Raw genomic sequence first — 22,034 nt, forward strand, 5'->3', positions numbered from 1 at the left:
ACTCAGTTGAAAAATCACTTAGGAAATATGGGGAGCCCAATGGGGTCTACGGAGCCATTTTTCATGGCACCTCGTAATGGGAAGGCAGGTGGCCCCATCCCTGACACTTTTTTCTACAACTCTTAAGTCTTCACAAGGATTTCATCTGTGGGCAAGTTAGAGAATCAACAAAGCCATTTTCTTGACAACTTTTCTAATGAATCGTGTAGAGTCATATTTTAAAGGCAACTGAAAGTAAACTAGCTTCGGTGGCATTTTCTGAAATACTGAGTTGGTAAGGGAGGGAGTCTGTTTCCAAATTGTATAGACCTAGAGTTTAAGTTTCAGTGGGCTTGGGGGTTGGGCATTGGAGGTGGTGATATTAGTAATTTGGTTGCTTTCTCTGGGCCCAGCTGTGTGTAAACAAGTATTCAATAAAAGCTCTCAGAAGGTAAGAGTGATGCATTCGGGGTTTTAATTTGTTTTTTGTTGTTTTTTTTCTTATATTGCCCACAGCAGCCATTGTTTGATTGATGTCCTATGACTGAGAAACAGGTTTTTAACTTTACTATTATGCCTTTGGAGATGGAGCCCAAAATGAGCAAACTCACCTTTGGGTGTCAGAGAAGTTCCACATCCGATGATGATTCTGGCTGTGCCTTGGAGGAGTATGCCTGGGTTCCCCCTGGCCTCAGACCGGAGCAGGTAGGAATCTAATCATCCTCCATTTTCTATTGGTTTTTCAGCATGATTTAAGACTTCAGGGCATTTTTTCTTAAATGTTTAGAACATTACTGTGACACTGTCACACCTCCCTTCTCAGTCCTCCCTCCTCTTCGGACGGCTTTGAATTTTTGCTTTTTAAGGTTTCTCAATAAAAAGTTTCCAATCTCTCCATACTCCTGCATCCAGAAGCCCCCATCATGATGCTCTTTTTGCTCTAATAAGTGAAATGTAGAGAACTGCGTATGCATTTGGGTTTTTTTGTTTGGTGGCTGGCCTTTAAGGGGAACTGAATCCTTGACCTTGGTGTTACAAGGCAACACTCTATACGTATGCATTTGTTATGTGTATTTCAAATGAGTCCCTCTCGAGTGAGAGGAATTACCTTTTTTAAAACTTCAGTGACAACAAAAAGGTAATAAAAGGAAAGAGGAAAGTTTCCATGCCAGTTCTCAGCAATGCTTTTGCTTTGGAAGAGAGATGCAGAACTATAAGAAACCATCTGAAGTGTTATTCCATAGAAATTTGACCTCTGATACCTTTGCATATAAAAGAATCTGTCACCACACAGTGGGGATTGGAAAAACATTAAAAAGTTCATTTTGCACTTTGTCTGTATTGTTTTAAGGAAGGTGAGAACATTCTATGTTCCTATTTTTATTTTCCAAATACCCTTACCATGATGAACTTGTTGAAAATTGCTGGTGATAAATATTATTACAAGGGTAAAGGCATCACTTGAAATAAAAGATGACAGTTGGTTATGTGGTAGCTTCTAACTTATGCTGTTTCCTGTAGGGTGGGAACTCCTTTGAAAATAGGGTATCCTTATTCATCCAGGGCCTAGCACTGCACCTGGTGCACATGTAGCAGTAAGTTTATAACTGTAAAAAGCTTCTAGAGCTGACACAATGGAGAGAGGGTGGGGTGGCGGTGAAGCAGTTAGAAAAGAAATATTTTGACAAACTACTTACTAGAGAGAACCCCTTCTTCTTGCAGGGGGGACAAGTAGGTTTTGTGTAGTACTGAGATACTGACGCAGACCCCAAATTCCCTAATCTCTTTTTTTTCTTGAATCACTTTCATTCCTTCTCAGCATTGCAGTTTCCTTAGCAGTACCTGTTAAGGAATGTTTCTTTAAATACAAGAGAAAAACAAACAAAAATTAAGTTTTCCTTTCAAAGTAAACTAAGTACAGCTCAGTATGGCGCCTCTCCAGTTTCCTCAGGGAAACTTACTCCAGATATTTAGAAAATAGCACCCATGGAAGCGAAGAAAGCCGACGCTTGAGAGGACCTGATAAGGGAGAGTTGACAGAGTTTAACAAAACAGCTTTTGTCTTTGTAACATGTAAAATTCAGAGAGCAAATTAAATGTGCTTGTGTAGGATTTTGGACGGTGTCACTACAGCCCGTGTGGTCATTTATAGAATTCACCCAGGACCTTCACTGATCTTCTGGCTGACCCTTGGTTTTGGCTGAGGAATAGTGACATTCAGTATGCGTAGTTTATGGTACATAATTTATGATGCCCCTAATTGTCACTACAAATTACATTCCTGAAGAGCAGTTTAGCAGCTGGATGCTAGTTATCTGAAGGTTTGCGGTTCTGTGGAGCTGGCTCAGCTGGCCTTCTCATTAGCTACAAGAGGCCAGACTTTGTATCTAGGGAAAGTTAACTTTCTAAAGACTAAGATGTTCAGTTTTTGTATACTGATGTCATTCTCCCCATGTCTTGTGCAGATCCAGCTCTATTTTGCTTGCTTACCAGAGGAAAAGGTTCCTTATGTTAACAGCCCTGGAGAGAAACATCGGATTAAACAGCTTTTGTACCAATTGCCACCACATGACAATGAGGTAAAATACAGGAAGGCTAATTAGAAAAAAGAACAAACACAGGATAAGCATTGAGATGCCTCTCATAAACCAGCTCCTCACTGGCTAGGGCTCTCTCTTGCCTTTCTTCAGTTAAAATTTGGCTGGAGAATACAGCTTTCCATTCTTTAAGAGAAGAGAGAAAAAGGGTGTCAGTGCAATAAACTTAACACAAGTTGGTTTTTATAGTGTTTGCAGCCACCCACCAATTATCAGGAGCCTGCAAATTCCTGAGATTGCCCTGCGCCTGCATCCAGAGAAAATGCTTCCCGGGAGCTCAGGCCTGCAGCTGAGTCGAGTGCCTGTAGAAAGCAGAGTGAAAGTGGCAGTTAGCAAGCTAAAACCTTTTACAGAAAGGTTAATGGCTTGCTTTTCGAAATGTCTCTGCTGATAAGGGTTTGAACTAATAAACATTTTATATTAAAAAAATAATAAAGACCATTCCTTCAGATTGCCTTTTCCTTTTTCTAGAGAGGCTGCAAGATTTAGGTATGGTGTCATTTTAAAATCGGGGATTCTTGGAGGCAGGCCAGCTAAAATGTTTTATTTCCTGAAACTCTAACTCTGGAAATAAAGAGTTGGTGAGAAAGACTATGCACTGCAGCATGGCACTTCTGTTTTCCTTTCTGTGAAGGTGCGGTATTGCCAGTCTCTGAGTGAAGAGGAGAAAAAAGAATTGCAGGTGTTCAGTGCTCAGCGGAAGAAGGAAGCACTTGGGAGAGGGACGATTAAACTCTTGTCCAGAGCCATCATGCACGCCATGTGTGAGCAGGTAGCCCTGCCAGAATGAGTAGCTGGTGGTAGTGATGTGGATGGAGAAAGCTGGGGGCAGGTGACAGGGCTGGCACAGGCAAGGGTCCTAAAAGCCTTCAAAGAGTAAGAGAAAGACAACCTGGCTTTTTATTAAACAGTGATTCCTATCTATGGCTGGCTACATTGCCGTATATGACAGTGGGGGTCAAACTGCCCTTGTGTAAACACTGGGTGAAATCCTGCCTTTTGTAGGATCCTGACGTGGAGGGAGGTGCTAGGATACACCTAGTATTCGAAAAATGCAGAAACATAATGAAGACATTCAGAGCTTTACTGGCAGTTCTCAGAGTAGGAAATGTATCCAGCAGGAGGCTGGCTCAGGAAACCACTATTAATGTGAATCAGATTAAACCATGCTTAGGAACAGTCTGGTGTCATAGTATATCTGAGGCATGTTCTTACAGTTAGGAATCCCAAGTAATCCAGCATTAAAGAGCTATTTAATCACTAACAGGAGACAAAAAGAAAAGCTTTCCTGACAAATCTGGGATTTACAGTAGAGTAGGAAAGGCTGAGAATCCAGTCATTTAAAAAAGGATCATTTAAAATTCACATCCTTTTGTTTTTAGTGTGGGTTGAAGATAAACGGAGGGGAGGTTGCCGTGTTTGCCTCCCGTGCGGGCCCCGGAGTGTGCTGGCACCCATCCTGTTTTGTCTGCTTCACGTGTAACGAGATGCTGGTCGACCTCATCTATTTTTATCAGGATGGAAAAATTCACTGTGGCAGGCACCACGCGGAACTGCTTAAACCACGGTGTTCGGCATGTGACGAGGTATAACAAACAGTTCATCCTTTAACATTGGAAAAATAAGCTTATAGTAAGCCAATATTCCATTGTTCACATCTAAGCAAAATATAAATATCTCCTGGGTTTTGCTCTGTATGTATACTTTTAAGATAACCCTGTACATTCACACAATGGAATAATATGTATCCAAAAAAGAGAGGGCAGCAGGTGTCTTTGTGCTTTGATAAGTATGATGATGTCCTTGATGGGTTGTAAGAAAAAAACAAGTTGCAGAAGAGCACGTAGCAGATGATCTATTTTTGTTGCTAAGTGGGAAAAAATAGATATAGTGCGCGTATTTGTTAAAAGCTAATGTGTATCCTTCCATGAACTTTTTGAAGATCCTTTGTATACTAAGTTAATAGAGGTTACCCCTGGGACATGTGGGAAGTGATGGTGGTGGAAAAGGCTTCAGCTTTTTTATTTTAAAGTAATTTTAGATTTACAGAAGAGTTGCACAGATACTACAGAGGTCTGTATACCCTTCTCCCAGCTTCCTCTGATGCTAACATCTTACATAACCATGATTTACGTATCAAAGCCAAGAAATTAACATTGGTATAACATCATTACTAAACTATGGACTTGATATAGATTTTCCCAGTTTTTCTACTAATGTCCTTTTTGTGTTCGAAGATCCAATGCAGGGTACTTCATTGCATTTACTTACTAAATATCCTTAGTCTCCTTCAATCTGTAACAATAAACTTTTTTACTTTTACACATTTATTTTTTAAGTTTTTTCAGTGATGTGCTATTTGAACATTTTTTTGAAACCAAAAATATAAAAAAAAAGAGTCCTTAGTCTGGAGGAGTCATCAAGACAAATGAAGCATTATCTACACTAGTGCTGTTCACACAATTCCAGCATCCACTTAGCTATAATTGTGTTGACTCCACAGACATTTTAATGAGTCTTCTTTCTGTTAAAACACACAGACCACCAAATTATTTCCATGTTAATGTGTTCCTTGCCAGATTATGCCAACAAAGTGTTATTAGGGAGCAAAAATATGACCAAATGAATTAATTCCAGTGTAGAAATCTATTTTCCTTTTTAAAGTTTAAGCAAGCATTTATTTAGTTTCTCTTTTTCAAACTGCCAATTTATGCTCTTGTTTTGTAGCTAAATCAAGGTAGATTTAAGCTTGCAGCTAAGCTATAAAAAACAAGGTTAGCTATCTGATTTTTTTAAGAGCTAGTGTTTGTCAATTACTTGACCTTTAAAATAGTTCACAATGATTTTCTTTCATCCTATGGCTTAATGTTTGTTTTTAAAGATAATTTTTGCTGATGAGTGCACAGAAGCCGAGGGTCGCCATTGGCACATGAAACACTTCTGCTGCCTGGAGTGTGAAACGGTCCTCGGAGGACAGAGGTATATCATGAAGGATGGCCGCCCATTCTGCTGCGGCTGTTTTGAGTCTCTCTATGCCGAGTACTGTGAGACGTGTGGGGAACATATTGGTAAGTCCACAGCTAGGCCTGTCTGCCCTGTCACACAGCCAGTAGTCTATGATTATCCAGTCTTATTTTTTCCTTTTCTTTTTTTTTTTTTTTGAGGTACAGTTTTACATACAGTGAGTTATACAAATCTTAAATATTTCAGTTTGAGCTTTGACAAGTGAATACACAGTTGATTTTCATTATTTATAGTAGTTATGTTCTGTAAAGTTGCCACAAACACTGAATTGGTAAATACTGAACCACCGCTCTTTTTGGAAATACAGGGTTGGGTTCCTGCAAGCCTTTGGTCAGAACATGTCCATCAACCCATCAATACATAACCAGTTCCATGTGTGTTTTGGTTTATTGAATATATATTGTTGATTTCTTAACATTGAACTCATGGCTCAGCAGCACGATAACTCAAGATTAGATGCTTATCTAACACATGTAGTTTCTCCATAAGGCACATCACAGCCTTCTTGCACCTAAGGTTCACTAGACAGTACTTCAGCATTGCACTCAGGGGCCATTTTAAATAGCAAAATCACCAACAAAAAGCACAAAAATGCAAAAAAACATGGCACTAAATAGACTATGAATAGGACACTCCTTTACAGCATGAGCACCAAAACAAAAGGCACAGCATTGCTTTCTTTGACCTCAGCTGTGAATGTACATTTTGCTGCTTTGCATGTCTGCCAATGACCACAAAAAGGTTTGCAAGTATCAATTTTAGGGTTGCAAGTAATATTTATTTATTAATTTTTTTAATTTATCAGTATACAGTGTAGTTGATTTTCATGTCCCTTTACCAATTCCTTCTTTTCCTCCCTCCCTCTCCCCCTTCCTCCCCATCAACATCATATCTGTTCACTTAACAAGTTCAAGGAATTGCTGTGGTGGTTGTGTCTTCCCCCCCGCCCCCGCTTATTTGTTTGTATATTTATTTATTTTTATTAGCTCCCACAATAAGTGAGAACATGTGGTATCTCTCTTTCTGTGCCTGGCTTATTTCACTTAATATAGTAAATTTTAGAGAGTAGGCATATTCACAAATACAGAAACCGTGAATAATGCCGATTAATTTTACCTTAGTAACCCACAACCCCGTCATGATGTAGAACTTTTCCATCACCCCTGAGAGTGCCCCCATGCCCGTGGTCTTTATTTCTTTTCTCCATTTCTTATTCCTTTATCTCAAGTATTAAATGGTAACCTGTTCTATCCTTTTTCAAAACAGGTGTTGACCATGCTCAGATGACCTATGATGGGCAGCACTGGCATGCCACAGAAGCATGCTTTTCTTGTGCCCAGTGTAAAGCCTCCCTGCTGGGATGCCCCTTCCTTCCCAAACAAGGTCACATTTATTGCTCAAAAACATGCAGCCTCGGTGAAGATATCCATGCCTCCGATTCTTCTGACTCTGCATTTCAGTCAGCTCGATCAAGAGATTCCCGAAGAAGTGTTCGAATGGGCAAAAGCAGTCGGTCAGCAGATCAGTGTAGACAGTCTCTTCTCTTGTCACCAGCTCTGAACTACAAGTTTCCTGGCCTTTCAGGCAATGCTGATGACACCCTTTCTCGGAAACTGGATGATCTTAGTCTCTCCAGGCAAGGAGCAAGTTTTGTCAGTGAAGAATTTTGGAAAGGCAGAGTAGAGCAGGAAACCCCAGAAGACCCTGAAGAATGGGCTGAGCATGAAGATTATATGACACAGCTCCTCCTCAAGTTTGGTGATAAAAGCCTCTTTCAGCAGCAGCCCAGTGAGATGGATATTCGAGCCAATGACCATTGGATATCTGATAACATGGTTAAAAATAAGACTGAGTTAAAGCAAAATAACCAGAGCCTTGCAAGTAAAAAATACCAATCTGATATGTATTGGGCCCAGTCACAAGATGGTTTGGGTGATTCTGCTTATGGCAGCCACCCAGGCCCTGCAAGCAGTAGAAGGCTCCAGGAATTGGATCTGGACCATGGTGCTTCAGGATATAATCATGATCAAACACAGTGGTATGAAGATTCCCTAGAGTGTTTGTCAGACTTGAAACCAGAGCAAAGTGTTCGGGACTCTATGGATTCTTTGGCTTTGTCTAATATCACTGGTACGTAATCTAGGGATCATGGTGTATTTGAAAAATAAGTCACTGAAAAGTTTCTTCACCAGATTGCAATTCAGCGCCAGTAGGGGTTATGTTCTTTAAAACTGTGGACCAAGGGAAGGAAGGCATTTCAATTTAAATGCCAAACACAACAGCAACACAAACGTGTGTATGCATATGTATAAAATATTTTTTCAATACATTCTTTTGGGATAGAAATTATCCCTGTTTTAAAGAGGAAGAACTTAATTTATTTGGATAAGGGAGTCTTTGGATAAGGGAGTCTGCAATTGGATTGTCTGAAAGATAACCATACTCTGGATTGTGCTATATGAATTTTAAAATATTAAAATTGGCCTGTGTACTTTATAAGCTCATAACACTTTTTTACACTTTCCTGAATTGCCCTCTGGCAATAGCTCAAAATTAGCTGAACATTTTTTACTCAGATTATAAAATATTTCTTTAATGTTATCAAAGCACATTCATATCAGTTACCCATATTTTATTCTTAAAATGACCCTGAGCTGTATAATATTGCATTTTACAAATGAGGAAACTTGAATTACCAAGAGGCTAAATGCCTAGTATTGCATAGGTTCTAATGGCAAGACTGGGCCTAGAACCCAGTGCATTATGAATCTCGTATTTGTGATAAGTCTTTGGATGCAGAAATGTTCAAACTAATGACATTCAGTCCTTTCAATAAGCTCTTACAGTAATATTGACAGAAAAGGCTTTAGCGGCTGCCCAGTGCCAGGAATGACCTGTGCCAGGCACTGCATTCCCACAGAGGGATAAGACAAATTCTGCAATAAAGGGGAGCTGAGGAAGAATGGCGGGTGAGCCTAAGTTGTTAACACCTCCTGTCTGCCAGGCCCTGTGCTAGATATTTTAACGCTTCATACCAAAAAACACATACTGTGGTACAAGTTTAAGTGTTAGGGGCTGACATTCCCTTGACAATGGGCTGAAAAACAGGTTCCCTTTACAAAGTAGGAACTTATATAGTCTCCACTTGACACTAGTCCCCACCACTCCCTATTGTCATAGTCTGTTGGACTATATATATATTTATCTTCACTTCCTTGGGCCCTATTGTAACAAAGGATATCAATATCTGTTGTGCTTTCTAGCATTTAACATCAGAAAATAATCAGTTTTGAGAAAAGTTTTAAAATAAGAATCTGAAGTGGCATATTTTATGGGTCGAAGGTGGAGAAGACTAGATGAAGGTCTAGGTCGGGTTAGGAAACCACTTCCATAAAGGGCTGGATAGTACTTTTTAGGCCATATGGTCTCTGTTGCAACTACTCAGCTCTGTCATTGTAGAAAGCAGCCACAGAGAATATGTATATAAGTAGGTGTGGCAGTGTTCTAATAAAACTATACACAAACAGGCTGTGGGGCTGTGGCTTGCCAACCATGAGTGTGAGCATAAGTTGAGGAAGACTTGCCCATGATGGGGCCATGTGGATGCAAAGGAAGGAATTGTTGATTTGATAGAAGTTCAGATGAAGCAATTTGGCTTTAATGGATTGAGAGCCAGAAGCTTCTACATTTTATATTAATAAACTACTGAAGAGGCTTCTTGGAAGAACTATTCAATTTTTGGTACTTATAACTAATCTTTGGCACCAAAACAGCTGGGCTTGAGAAGCTATGTCCTTTGTATTAATAACAAAATTCATACCTCTTCTCAATTGGTATGTATATGCACATTCATTTTCCCTAGTGGGTTTTAATCAAATATTGAAACTTGGAAATTTTTTTTGAAACGTTTCCTTTCAGTAGCTTGTTTGTAATAATTGTCAGAATATCAGTATTATTGAGATTCACATCTTGTTTTGGCTTCTCTTTTAGGAGCTTCGGCAGATGGGGAAAACAAGCCAAGGCCATCATTATATTCTCTGCAAAACTTTGAAGAGATGGAGGCAGAAGATTGTGAGAAAATGAGTAATATGGGAACTTTGAACTCTTCCATGCTGCACAGGAGTGCAGAATCCTTAAAGAGTCTAAGTTCAGAGTTGTGTCCAGAAAAAATCATGCCTGAAGAGAAACCAGTACATCTGCCAGTGCTGAGAAGATCCAAGTCTCAGTCCAGACCACAGCAGGTCAAGTTTTCTGATGATGTCATTGACAATGGAAACTATGACAACATCGAAATCCGGCAGCCTCCAATGAGTGAAAGGACTCGGAGACGGGTCTACCATTTTGAAGAGAGGGGATCCAGGTCTCATCACCATCGCCGCAGGAGAAGTAGAAAGTCCCGCTCTGATAATGCCCTGAATCTTGTTACAGAAAGAAAATACTCTCCCAAGGATAGACTGCGGCTTTACACCCCTGATACCTATGAGAAGTTTATACAGAATAAAAGTGCCCGGGAGATCCAAGCATACATCCAGAATGGTGATTTCTATGGACAGTATGCCCACGCCACTTCGGACTATGCACTGCAGAACCCGGGAGTGAGTAGGTTTCTGGGACTGTATGGTGAGGATGATGATTCCTGGTGTTCCTCCTCCTCATCCTCTTCCGACTCAGAAGAAGAAGGATATTTTCTTGGACAACCAATTCCTCAACCCCGGCCACAGAGATATGCCTACTATACAGATGACCTTTCTAGTCCAACTTCTGCACTCCCCACCCCTCAGTTTGGTCAGAGAACAACTAAATCCAAGAAGAAAAAGGGACACAAGGGCAAAAACTGTATTATTTCCTAACTGAGTAGCTATGGAGATCATTTGTTTAAAACTTAGCCATTAACTGTCAGAATCATATCCTTTTTCTTCTATAGGAAATTTGCTAAAATAGTTTAAAGTGCTTTGCCCATGTAAATGAGAACCCAACTGCCGTTTACAGTGTCAGATTAACATTTGAAAGGTGTGATTTCTCCAGTTTATTCTCCTTGGATGGTACCAGGATGACATGACATCTTGTGCCTACTGCATTACAGTTTTATATAGCTGCTTTGGTCTCCAGACCTCAAGAGAATACTCAAGAAACTGTTGCGAAGTGATTGGATGGCGGTATTGATTTTTGAAGATGGAGAACTCCAGCCACCTTTGTAAAGCAATAGTGTTTGTTGTTTATGTAAGTCAGGTTGGCTCAGGTCTGTCTTGTGAGGCATGCACGTCGTCACAGTGACCTAGCTAACACTGTGCATCCTATATTGTGCTGAGGCCAATTTGTCCCCTTTCAACCCTCATCAGCCAGGTAAACATTGTATTAGCTGCAGCTACAGATTGAAAAAAAAAATTGCTATTTATAATGTAGTATTTCATAGACTTAAGTGTATTCCTAATTTAACGGTGCAAATATTAATGTATATACTGTACAGCTGAGATTTTAAAGCTGATATTTTTATAATCCCTGAATTGCAAGACGTTTGTTACACTGCAGTGCTAGATTTGTTAGAGAACAAGAAACAGCATTTACGGTTGAAATGATTGCTTGTATTTTAGTCAGGGTTTATAAGTTTAGATGGTCAAATTTATATTGCATAGTGATGGAAAGGTTTTTTTGTTTTTTGTTTTTTGTTTTTTATTTTTTCAATATTAAAAAAGGCTCTGTATGCATGGTGGGGCTATGTAAATAGTCTTTAAAGCTATGGCCCTATTAATCTTACGAGTGTTATTTATGGGTCAAGCAATGTAAACTGTATAAATGTAAAAACAAACAAAAAAACCCCCACACATACCCCTAGAATATATGGTAAAAACAAGTAGAAACTGTTTGGGTGAATTTTTTTTCTCCTGGGGGGAGGGTACCATTCCCACTCTCAGCAAGATGGTGATTATCTCATGGGAAGAGTCCAGAACTACAAGGATCTGCTTTTTGTGGCAGAGGACTTATGTAGATTTATTATTTAAAGAGAGGTTATTCCTTTTTATCCTTGCCTTCCGGCTAATTTGTTGGCCTTTAAATAGCAGTTTTGAAAACTGGGTCTTCTGGTTATGTTTTTCTTTTAAAATCTTCAAATTAGAAGACACTGTGCCACTGAGTACTTCGAGTTAATATGAGGTTCTAGTTAAAGGGAAAATTATGTTCGATTTGAACTAATGAATGGATATTGTGATATGTGCCATTCTTGCATATACATCTCAGTCCTAACTAAAGGTCCTAGTGGTAACCAGAACCTTTAGTGAGGTATTTAATAAATGCTTAATAAATAACAAACTACCTTTCTGAATACAGTATAAATCTTTGCAAATGTATCCAGATAATGTCCATTTTGCTCCTCTGTTCAGGAGCATGATTTATTTCATCATTTACTTTTTAGTTCCTGCATATTGACACATCCCTACTAGTAGGTGGGAAAAAGAAGACTTGAGGTGCAGAAGCATATGTTTCTGTGTTTGCCGGAGCAGGGAACAACTGTCAGACCCTGGGGAGGAACGACATGAGTCCAATAGGAAACCAGTGGGTTGACATCCTCCCCATGCCCATCTCTGGATAGGGCAAGGCTAGACAGACCCTCTTCAGAAATACACCAGTGGTCTACGGCCATACTACCCTGAACATGCCCAATCTTGTCTGATCTCGGAAGCTAAGCAGGGTCATGCCTAGTTAGCACTTGGATGGGAGAAAAGCACCAACGGTGAGAGAACTCTTTACAGTAATCCTAACATCATTTCCCCGGTATGGGGCATTTAAAAACTATATCAGCAATGAAAAGGAAGTACATACACTTGGTTAAAAAAAAAAAAAAATTCAAACATGATAAAAGAATGACTCTTCATCCCCAGTGCCACTCCCCAGAAGTAACCACTCATCCAGTTCTAGTGTATCGTTCAGATGTTCAAAGCACATTTATATAAGTGTGTCTTCTTTAAAAATGGTAGTAAACTATATGCAGTGTGACTTTTTTTCACTTTATATGTAGCCATACTACATTAGTGCATATAGGTCTACCTCATTCTTTCAATGGCTGCTTAATATTGTACTCAATAGTCTATTACTTAGCCAGTCCCTTAGTGATGGACTTGAATTTCTTCATATAGACCTTATCTTACACTGATGCATGTGCACATAAATTGGGAGCAATGTAATTACTGGGACAGGTTATATATTTAAAACTTTGACGAATATTGCCAATTTTTCTCCAAAAGAAATTCTCCTGATTTCCATTTATATAATGTATGAGAGTGTATGTTCCATCACAATTTCACATAATGTATTAGCAGACTTGTTGACTTTTGAAATTTTCAGAACCTATGCTGCAAACAGTGGGCATCCTTTTAGAAAAGACTGCTGCAATGTGTTGTTTATAAAGGATGGGTAACAAATAGTAAACAGGTGAGGTGATACTTAGCCTGGAAAAATGCAGGTATAAGCTGAAGGAAGGCACTGCCCTCAGTAGTTTTCAAGCACATTCTAAAAAGATTAGTTGCTTTTTGCTTCTGGCAACAATCACCCTCATCATTTTTTTCATTTCCTTAAGGGTTATATAGATGGCCAGAGGTTTAAGGCAATGCAGAAATATTTATTCACAATGGTAAAGTAACCTTCAAGTCTTTAAACCCAGGTTAGTAGCAATAACAGAGAAGAGTATCTAAAAAGGGAGAAAGCAGCAGCTTCCTTGCAGTTCTATAAAGAATTAGGCAAGAAAATAAAGCAGATAGTTGCTAAAAAGTTGTTAATAGATGTAGTTTACAAGAGTGCAAAGTATCTGTTCAGTCACTAAACTCCAAAACAGTCCCAAGGTAAGTATCAAATGTTAAAAACACTTCCTCTAATCTCTACCTGGGTGAAGCAGAATCTTAGAAATGCATTTTCCTCACTTAGAGCAGTCTCTGGAGAACATTTTGCTTGGGCCAATAGGACGCTGGCAAAATGTCAACAGGAACTCCTTTCAGCCCTCATTGAAAGAAAATGGTTCATTCATGTATGTATTTGCTATTCTCTACACTCTGCTTTATAGTTCCTGAGTTAAAAGTACCAGAAGGGAAGAGAGAGACAATGGCTGTTTAACCTTCTCACTTTAGGTCCAAATCATGGGCCTTATTAAAGGAACAGTAAAACTGGAATAGGTACCTCTAGATATATGGGAGTAAACAAGCAAATGTGCTTTTCCTATACTCTCACTCAGCAACAATCAACATAGAAGATTTCTGTGACTAAATGTGTGGATGTCACCCCCCCCACACACACCAAGCAGTTCAGCAGCGTGTACTCCAGTTCTGACACTGTCTACTCCAAGACTGCTAGATCTATGTGTAGCATGTGTCTCTACCCAGCTTGGTCTTTGGGTAGTGGAAGCCAAGGCTTTAAATTGTACTGGAAGTATCGGTATTCACATATTTCAGGAGTGCCCAGAGGATTTGAGAACAATTACTAACAATGTAAGCACACTTGTTTCTCGAGCTGCTCTTTTCTGATGAACTCTCAACTACAGCCATGGAAAAAATCAGTATTGCTAGACCAGTAGATTTTTCAAGAGAAGCCAGGATTCTGGACCTCTTCTGTGAAATCTCCAAGCTTTTAAATGCTAGCAACCAACTCAAACATTTCTGAAACACTGCTGAACAAAAAACCTGCCATCAGCCAGTCTCCAACCCTGGGTTATAAATTCTAGAGTCTGAAGATGATTCCCCTATCCCTTAAAGCTGTCTGGAAGAGGCACAACTAATTACCATTTATAGAAATACATGACCATTTTTGGATGCACAAAAAAAAAATGATTGGGATTAAAAAAACAAAAAAAAAAACCACTATTAGGAGCCTCATTCAGTGCTGGTAACACAATTAGGATAAAAATCCTTCTTAATTAGTCAAATGAGAAAATTGCTAATTGCCTAGTTGGATTCTCTAGCCATTCACTGGAACAATCTAAAAACAAGGAATGTTCCTGTACAGTCACATGGGTTTTCTGTAAACTCTCAAACACATTAGAAAGGCTCCAGGTAAACTGGGCCAAGGAGAAATGAGCAGGAATAACTGAATTTTGCACCTCCAAGCTCACATTTTGCTAAGGTCATAAAGTCATAAACTTTACTAGGGGAATAAAGTTTAAAGATGGCTTTCAAATGGTTTGGGAAGGAAATGTGGTGAAAAAGTAAGATATTGGGTGTATACGTGTATATATACTTGGTTACAGAATTAGAGTCAATTTATTCTGTTTGAACAGACCTAACTAGCTGGTCATGTGCTCCCACTTTAGGGATCAATTTCAGCCTTAACTTTTCTTTTTGCAAAGGAAATTTCACATCTCTATTGCTATATGTTACAAGGTGCTGTTATGCCAACTTTAGAAGTAACTTGCAACGCACTCTCTGGAATCATGTGATTCCAGACAATGTAAACAGTACTATTAAGATTATGAAACTAGTTCTCTTAAATGCCAATAATTGTTTTAGCGTTTTTAGACAACTGAACAAAGCAACTGACCTTGGAAAAGACGATTACAGTGGTCTAATATAAATCCACCACAAAGCTGATCTTGCAGAGTGATGCAAAGCACATGGGACTCCAGGATTCAGGAGATCTGGATGAGGAGACACTTCTCTTGTTAGCTCAAGCAGGTTGAGTGCTCTGACCCAATTTCTACTTCTGTAAAATGAGAGTGCCAGACCATCTCAAAGGCTTCCTTGCAGCTTCAGTGTTCTATGGAGACAACTGAATTTATTAGGTCAGTCAACAGAAGAGTCTTCCCACTCAGCATATTCCCTTTTCTGACTTTCATTTACCAACATATTTGTCTGGCAAGGATTCCTGAAAGGCTTATCCCCAACCCCCCTAAAGACCATAGTGTATGAGAGTTGGAAATTTAAAGAGGGTTGGTTCTTTTTTATATGAATGCTTGAGATTCTGAGTGGGCAAGAAGTTAAACTAAATAATGAAGAAGTAGTTTGGGGATGGTTATCTGGCAGTACATAAGCTTCAGGTTGGTTTTATCTTTATTAGGTAGATAGTTTGGAGACTGCATAGAGTATATAGAGGACAAGATATTTTCCTCCCTTCATGTTATTTCTCCCCAATAACCAGGAGGAAAAGTAAGATTTTTTCCTACATCTCAAAGGGCTGTTATTGGCAGCAATCTTAGTCTTGAATCACTGAACATGTTGTAGCAAAACTAAAAAAGTGTTAACTGTTTAATTAATCTTGGTTCCTAGAATGGTAAAATTGAATTACCAGGTTCATTCCACTTAAATGGCACTTCTCAAAATGCACATAATTACACATTAACTCCATATTCATCAAACAGCTAGTATTTATTAGAGTCAGGATTTGAACTTAGTTCTCAATTACCACCAAACCTTTTCCACTTCTCCCAAGAACACCAGGGCTAGAGTCTAAAGATTTGGGCAGAACCCTGGCTCTGTCACTAGGTAGCTATACAGTAAAATGAGAATAAAATCTTCATCGGCAAGATACTGCATGTGAAAGTGTTTTGTGAACCACCAAACACCAGAATGGTGGTTCTAATCTTGTTCAGATAGTGAAATAATAGAAAAATATGGTGCTTTTCAGAATTCTGTAAAATATTTAGTGTATTAAACCTGAAATAAGTATATTTTAAGCTACATTCAATATGGTATACTATATTCTATTCTATAGAAGTAGCAGAATATAAAGTTGTTTTTAAAAATTAATGGACTGGTTAGAGCATAGTGTTACACCACCAAGGTCAAGGGTTTGGATCCCCTTACCAGCTAGCCACTAAACAAAAGAAAAATTAATGGGAAAAAACTTTTAAAAGTTTTAAAAGTTTTAAATTTTAGCGATAAAAGCCTAGCATTAGAACACCATCAGTCTGCGGGAACAGAGCTCAAAAAACAACATGTATAGAATTAGATCGTGTCCACTGCTATATAAATGTGCACAAGACTGTATTGTTGTCATCAAGATTTTAAATATAGCTTGGAACTCTTAGTGGACTGGCAAAGCCTTTTATACAATGAGTCCCCATTGCTCCAAGATCACTTATTACAATGGAAATGCATAACTGGTACAGCCTGCTCAGGGCCTATGTCAGTGAAGCTAACTCTTGGATGTCATTTGACAAAAATAAGCAATGTATTTGAGCAAAAGGTGAGCTGCTGTAAGAAAGTAAACAACGTGGCTTAAAGAATAAAGTCATTTATTCCATTCTCACATAGAAGTTCAGTACTCCATGTGGTCATGCAGGGATCCAGGCTCCTTCTATCTCTTGGCTTTGCAAAATGTCAAGGTTGCATTGATATTATTACCACTTTTGGGAAAGGATAAGAGAGCATGGAGGAGGCACATCCACTGTCCTAAGGATCCCAGCCTGGAATTAGCAGTACTTCCACTCAAACTCCATAGGTGAACTTAGTCACTTCATCACACCTAACTAAAAGGAGGACATTGCAAATACGAGGCTACTTCAAAAAGTTCATGGAAAGATTCATATTATCTTTTAATCCTAATTTTCCATGAACTTTCTGAAGTATTCTTATATAGTCCTAGTTAGGCAGCCATGTGATTCAAATCAACTCTATTACCATGGAAAAATAGGAGAACTGATTCTGGTAACTACCACAGTTACTGGTCTACTCCCACCTCCCCACTAATTTTTTTCTTTTTTACTGAATTAGGTAACATCAGTACTCTCAAGAGAAGTGGCAGGAAGGAGATAATAAATGCACTGGACATAATCCACAAACCCTGGTCTGGCAAGCAGAGTGTCGCCACCACTTTCAGGGGCTCCAGGTGCCAGCCTGAGCAGTGTTACAGCTATAAAGCCAACTGGATGGCTGGCTGCTCACAACACTGAATGCTGTCCACTATGAATACTTCAGAAATCATCTGATCACCACCTCCAAAGCCGTAGCCAAAGAACTGTCAGAGCCTTCCTTGGAGCTTAGGATCCCTTACAGGATACTCTGAAGTGAAACTGAAACCAGTATATAGTCTGGCAGTGTAGCAGTCTTTCCTTAGGGGGATCTGGCCTCCCCTCCCTTCAAGAAGTTCTGGATCTGTGAACTGGCTCAGGGTTGGGAAGTGGTTGAGGGCTATAAGAAATCCACATTTTTGGCAAGAATACTAAAATAAATAGGTGATGTTTTCATATTTCATTAAGTAGGAGAGAAAGGGTAAAGCTACAAGCATTCAACATCCTTCACATTCTGCTCTTAACCTACCTTTTCCCACCTTCATCACCTTTTACCTTCCCCAACCAGCTTCAGTCACACAGGCCTATGCAGATCCTCCTCAACTTATGATGGGGTTACATCCTGATAAACCTATCAGAAATTGAAAACATCCTAAGTTTAAATGCATTTAATACACCTAACCTACCAAACATCATAGCTTAGCCTACACTAAATGTGCTCAGAACACTTCCATTAGCCTACAGTTGGGCAAAATCATCTAATGCAAAGCCTGTTTTATGATAGTGCTGAATAATCTCGTGTAATTTATTGAATACTGTGTTGAAAAATAGAATGGTTGTAAGGGTACTCACTATTAATTTGAAAGTACACTGAGCCTAAAGAATGCTCCAAGCATTGAACTAAAATTAATTGCCAGATGATGGGGATGCTACAGCGACAGGATTATCAATATCTCTCTTCCAACAAAGCTCAAAAATAGCTGTTAGAAGGCACTGGGGCATCGACACTTACTGGTAGCGTAGCAGGCACCGTGTTCTTCAGGAAGATAGCCAGTATCAGTTTTTCACATTTGTGATCACGTGGCTGACTGGGAGCTGCAGCTTGCTGCTGCCGCCCGTCATCGCGAGACACTACAGTACCACATTTTACTAGTCCAGGGAAAGATCAAAATTCAAAATATTGTTTCTACTGAATGCTTATCACTTTTGCACTATTGTAAAGTCAAAAAATCTTAATTCGAACCATAGTAAGTTGGGCACAGTCTGTACCTTTCCCTATACCATTCTCTCCTCCTGGACTTCTGATATTTCCCCTTCTCTGCTTCAATAAATCCTATTCCTCCAAGACTCAGGAGCCAAATGTCCCTTCCTTTGGGAAGCCACCTTTAGGTTGACAAATAAGAGTACCTACACCATTCCAAACTGTGCTAAAAACTGGGGTCCCAAAGACAAGGTCCCTGCCCTCCAGGACTTACTACAAAGACGTAGAATCCTACAATTCTTTAAAATTCATTCAGATTCAGAGTTACACAATTATTGAGAACTACTGTGTGTCAGGCATTCTTTTCTTGTTTAACTGCTTCTTGGACATCAAGATACCTTAAGTCACCAAAGTTAACAGTTTTTCAATTCTGAGACTTCCTCTATCCTGCTGCCGAGTAGGTGGACCAAACACTAGGAAACAATATTGCTGTGGAGTAATAAAGTCTAAATTTCAGCAAAATACCTTAAGCCTATTAAAATAAAAGAACAGACAATCTAATTATTTAAACCTGGTTGCTTTATTTTGCACTTTTAAAATTCACAAAAAGCTTTACAATATAGCTTTACAATATCTGCTTTCCCCTCTGTTGATCATCAAGGCTTTATGGTAAGACAATGAAAATTTTATCGCATCAACTGGGTATACTCAAAAACAATGGATAATTGATAAACAAATATTTTTAATCCAGAACATTTTGCAAAATACACTCTGGTACACATCTGAATCCATCTATCCTAAAATTAGACTTTTAAAGACTTAAAAACAAAAAGCAGATTTAACACTGACAAGCTTACCAGAATAATGCTGATGGCAAGCTAAAAACAGCTTTAAATGTTGAATGTAATACGGGGGAAGGGAAAATGCGTTTAAATGCATTTAAATGCATTTGTTAGTAAGACTTAAATGCATTTAAATGCATCTGTTAGTAAGACTACATTTAAATGCATCTGTTAGTAAGACTTCTCTAATGAATTTCAACAAAGTGAACAATTCCTTTGCCTCTGGTAGTTTCTCAACTGTGACATCTTGACTAAAGGAAATGAATCCTGGGATTACAATACTTAAGAAAAACATGGCGGGGGGAGGGGGACAAACCTAGTACTTTCTTAGTCTTTCTAAAGTGGGTAACCCCCCCAAAAAATCACTGTTCCTATTAAGGAAGAATACCAGAGATGATATGTGGGATTTAATTTGGTTTATGTTTTATAAGAGTTAGATAAGTACAATGTTTAAATGACAAAAAATAAAAATTCGATATGGTCTCATTTAGGAAATCTAAAAAAATAATTGTTGCCCTCAAGTAGTTTTGTTTCTTTCAGGGGGCGGGGGGGCATGCAGGAGGTGCAGTTGGCCGGTATAGGGATCTGAGCCCATGGCCCTTGGCGATATAAGGCTGTGCTCTAACCAACTGAGCTAACTGTCTAGTTCATCTATTAGCTTTAAATTTGTGGAATGGCATAATACATATTTTGAGGCATCCATGATAGGACCCATTAAAATTATCTACACTGCTATTCCCATTTTTAATATAATTTTTATGAACTCTAGGGTAGCTCTTTAGATATTATCAACAGAGACTGCTAAAAATAATGCCAGAATTCAAGTGAGAAGAGAGTGGAAATGGAAAGAGGATGGGAGGATAATGAAATTGGGTAGTAATAACAAACATGATTTTTAAGCTTTCCTCTCTCTAACTGATACCATAGAAGTATATATTTTGGCTCAATGCCACTGGGCTGCTGGAACGGACCAGGAAATGAGTGGAATATCCTAATCATCCCAGTTAGATTCTTAACTAACCCGTGATTTGGATGGCTCACTCATGAAAGATTGTTTACACAGACTGCTTGGTAAGGGGTAGCTACGATTTTGTTTCTTTCAAGAATACTTTTGAAACACAGCCTTATAACAAGGTCATAGGTTTGGATCCCTGCACTATCCAGCCACCAAAAAAAAAAAAAAAAAAAGGAATACTTTTGAAGGGCTAAAAACCTCTAAAAGGCTGAACAAAGAACCCATTAGACTATTATATTTAATCATGGACATGTTATCACCTTCTTTCTTGAAATAAGGGAGTATGGGCCTATGGGGGAAAAAAAATCCACTACTCCTCCATATTCTAAATTTTTCCTCCTTTGATCGTATGTGTTTTTGAGAAATCTCACCTTTAAAACATGCCCCATCTTTCATGTCACCTTTCCCCTTCTACTAGTCTTGTGTAGGATACTTTTTTTAAGACTCACACATCAGTGAGAGTAGTCAGAAGTTTCAGGATTAATAGCAGACCCTGAATTCATTAACTTGGAAAAAAGGATTTTATTCTGAGGTGTCTTTCAGAGATTTAAGTGCTCTATCTTATCACTGAATGAGAATTATTCTCAAAGCAAATATTCTCTATATACCAGAGTATTTAGTTTACTAGGAAAGTACACTTTAACATATTAAAAGTTACAAAGCCTAAGGAAAGCAAGCATCAAGTCAATAAAACCACAACTCAGAATTCTAACATTTTCACATGGCATCATTCACTATGAAATGCAAAAAGACTACTAATGTTTAAGTAGTCTAATTTACAGTCTCTAACCTGTAAATTACACTCTTGTGACCAAATGATCACATACTGTGGAAGACTACAGAACAAGAGTAAGTACAGAAAATGGTTCTCCAGGACTGCTTTTTTAAAGCTTGAAAATTAATTGACCCATCATTTCAGGAAAAATAATACAAAAAAAGATAAGTATGAATTAGGAGGCTTTACATGTAGAAAAAAATCCTAATTCAAATATTTTAAACAATTTTAGATGTTGATTTGATATTGGAAATGTGGTCAACTATCATAAAGTATTTCTCTTTATCACAAAAATTCTATATATTAAGGATTTCCACAATCCAGGGGGGAAAAAATCTAGAAACCTTTTTTTGCCTGAGCAATAATCTTCTAAAAAGGCTCTCCAAAATCTTGAGAAGGAGTATCATACTCTGCAATGAAATGCTTGAGTTCTTCAACACACCGCTCACCTATTTCATGTAAATTCTGCCTCAATGCAAACTGTATAGACTTTTCTAATGAAGGATCTTTTTCAATCAGCATTTTCACCACCATCCCGAAAGTTTCACAGTCTTGTCGGTAAACCTAGAAAGGTTAGATACATTCTGGTTAGCTCAGAGTGAAAACAATTAGCCAGACATTTAATTGATTGAGCTGGCAGAATTATTATTATTATGTTTTTTTAAAGATGACCGGTAAGGGGATCTTAACCCTTGACTTGGTGTTGTCAGCACCACGCTCACCCAGTGAGCAAACCGGCCATCCCTATATGGGATCCGAACCCGCGGCCTCGGCGCTCCCAGCGCCACACTCTCCCGAGTGAGCCACGGGCTCGGCCCGAGCTGGCAGAATTATGATGATACAATAACACAGCTGAGTCTCTATCTTTGAGATTTCCTGACAACTTGCATGAGTAGA

The 22,034-nt window shown here is 38.8% G+C and overlaps 2 protein-coding genes across 6 annotated transcripts in view; one reads left to right on the top strand and one right to left on the bottom strand.

The window, feature by feature from the left end:
* Positions 1-552: 552 nt before the first annotated feature.
* On the top strand, positions 553-11,458 carry PRICKLE1 (prickle planar cell polarity protein 1). The gene is made up of 7 exons (XM_063075312.1): positions 553-684; positions 2,445-2,558; positions 3,211-3,348; positions 3,959-4,162; positions 5,458-5,644; positions 6,867-7,730; positions 9,591-11,458. Exons 1-7 carry the CDS (start codon positions 553-555, stop codon positions 10,448-10,450), a joined length of 2,499 nt encoding a protein of 832 aa, XP_062931382.1. The 3' UTR covers positions 10,451-11,458.
* A 7,605-nt stretch (positions 11,459-19,063) lies between these two features.
* Positions 19,064-22,034, bottom strand: part of PPHLN1 (periphilin 1) — a 101,351-nt gene continuing 98,380 nt past the window's right edge. For all 5 annotated transcript variants that reach the window (XM_063115499.1, XM_063115498.1, XM_063115497.1 and 2 more), the window contains one exon: positions 19,064-21,701. In XM_063115499.1, the coding sequence (XP_062971569.1) occupies positions 21,507-21,701 (195 nt within the window). In that variant the 3' untranslated portion in view covers positions 19,064-21,506. The remainder of the gene's footprint in view (positions 21,702-22,034) is intronic.

Source organism: Cynocephalus volans, chromosome 12, assembly GCF_027409185.1.
Source record: "Cynocephalus volans isolate mCynVol1 chromosome 12, mCynVol1.pri, whole genome shotgun sequence".
NCBI classification, from domain to species: Eukaryota; Metazoa; Chordata; class Mammalia; order Dermoptera; family Cynocephalidae; genus Cynocephalus; species Cynocephalus volans.

Coding starts and splice junctions, on each gene's coding strand:
- PRICKLE1 (XM_063075312.1), top strand. CDS start 553: ATGCCTTTGGAGATGGAGCCCAAAATGAGCAAACTCACCTTTGGGTGT. Junction 2,559..3,210: donor TGCCACCACATGACAATGAG/GTAAAATACAGG, acceptor CTTTCTGTGAAG/GTGCGGTATTGCCAGTCTCT. Junction 7,731..9,590: donor GGCTTTGTCTAATATCACTG/GTACGTAATCTA, acceptor CTTCTCTTTTAG/GAGCTTCGGCAGATGGGGAA.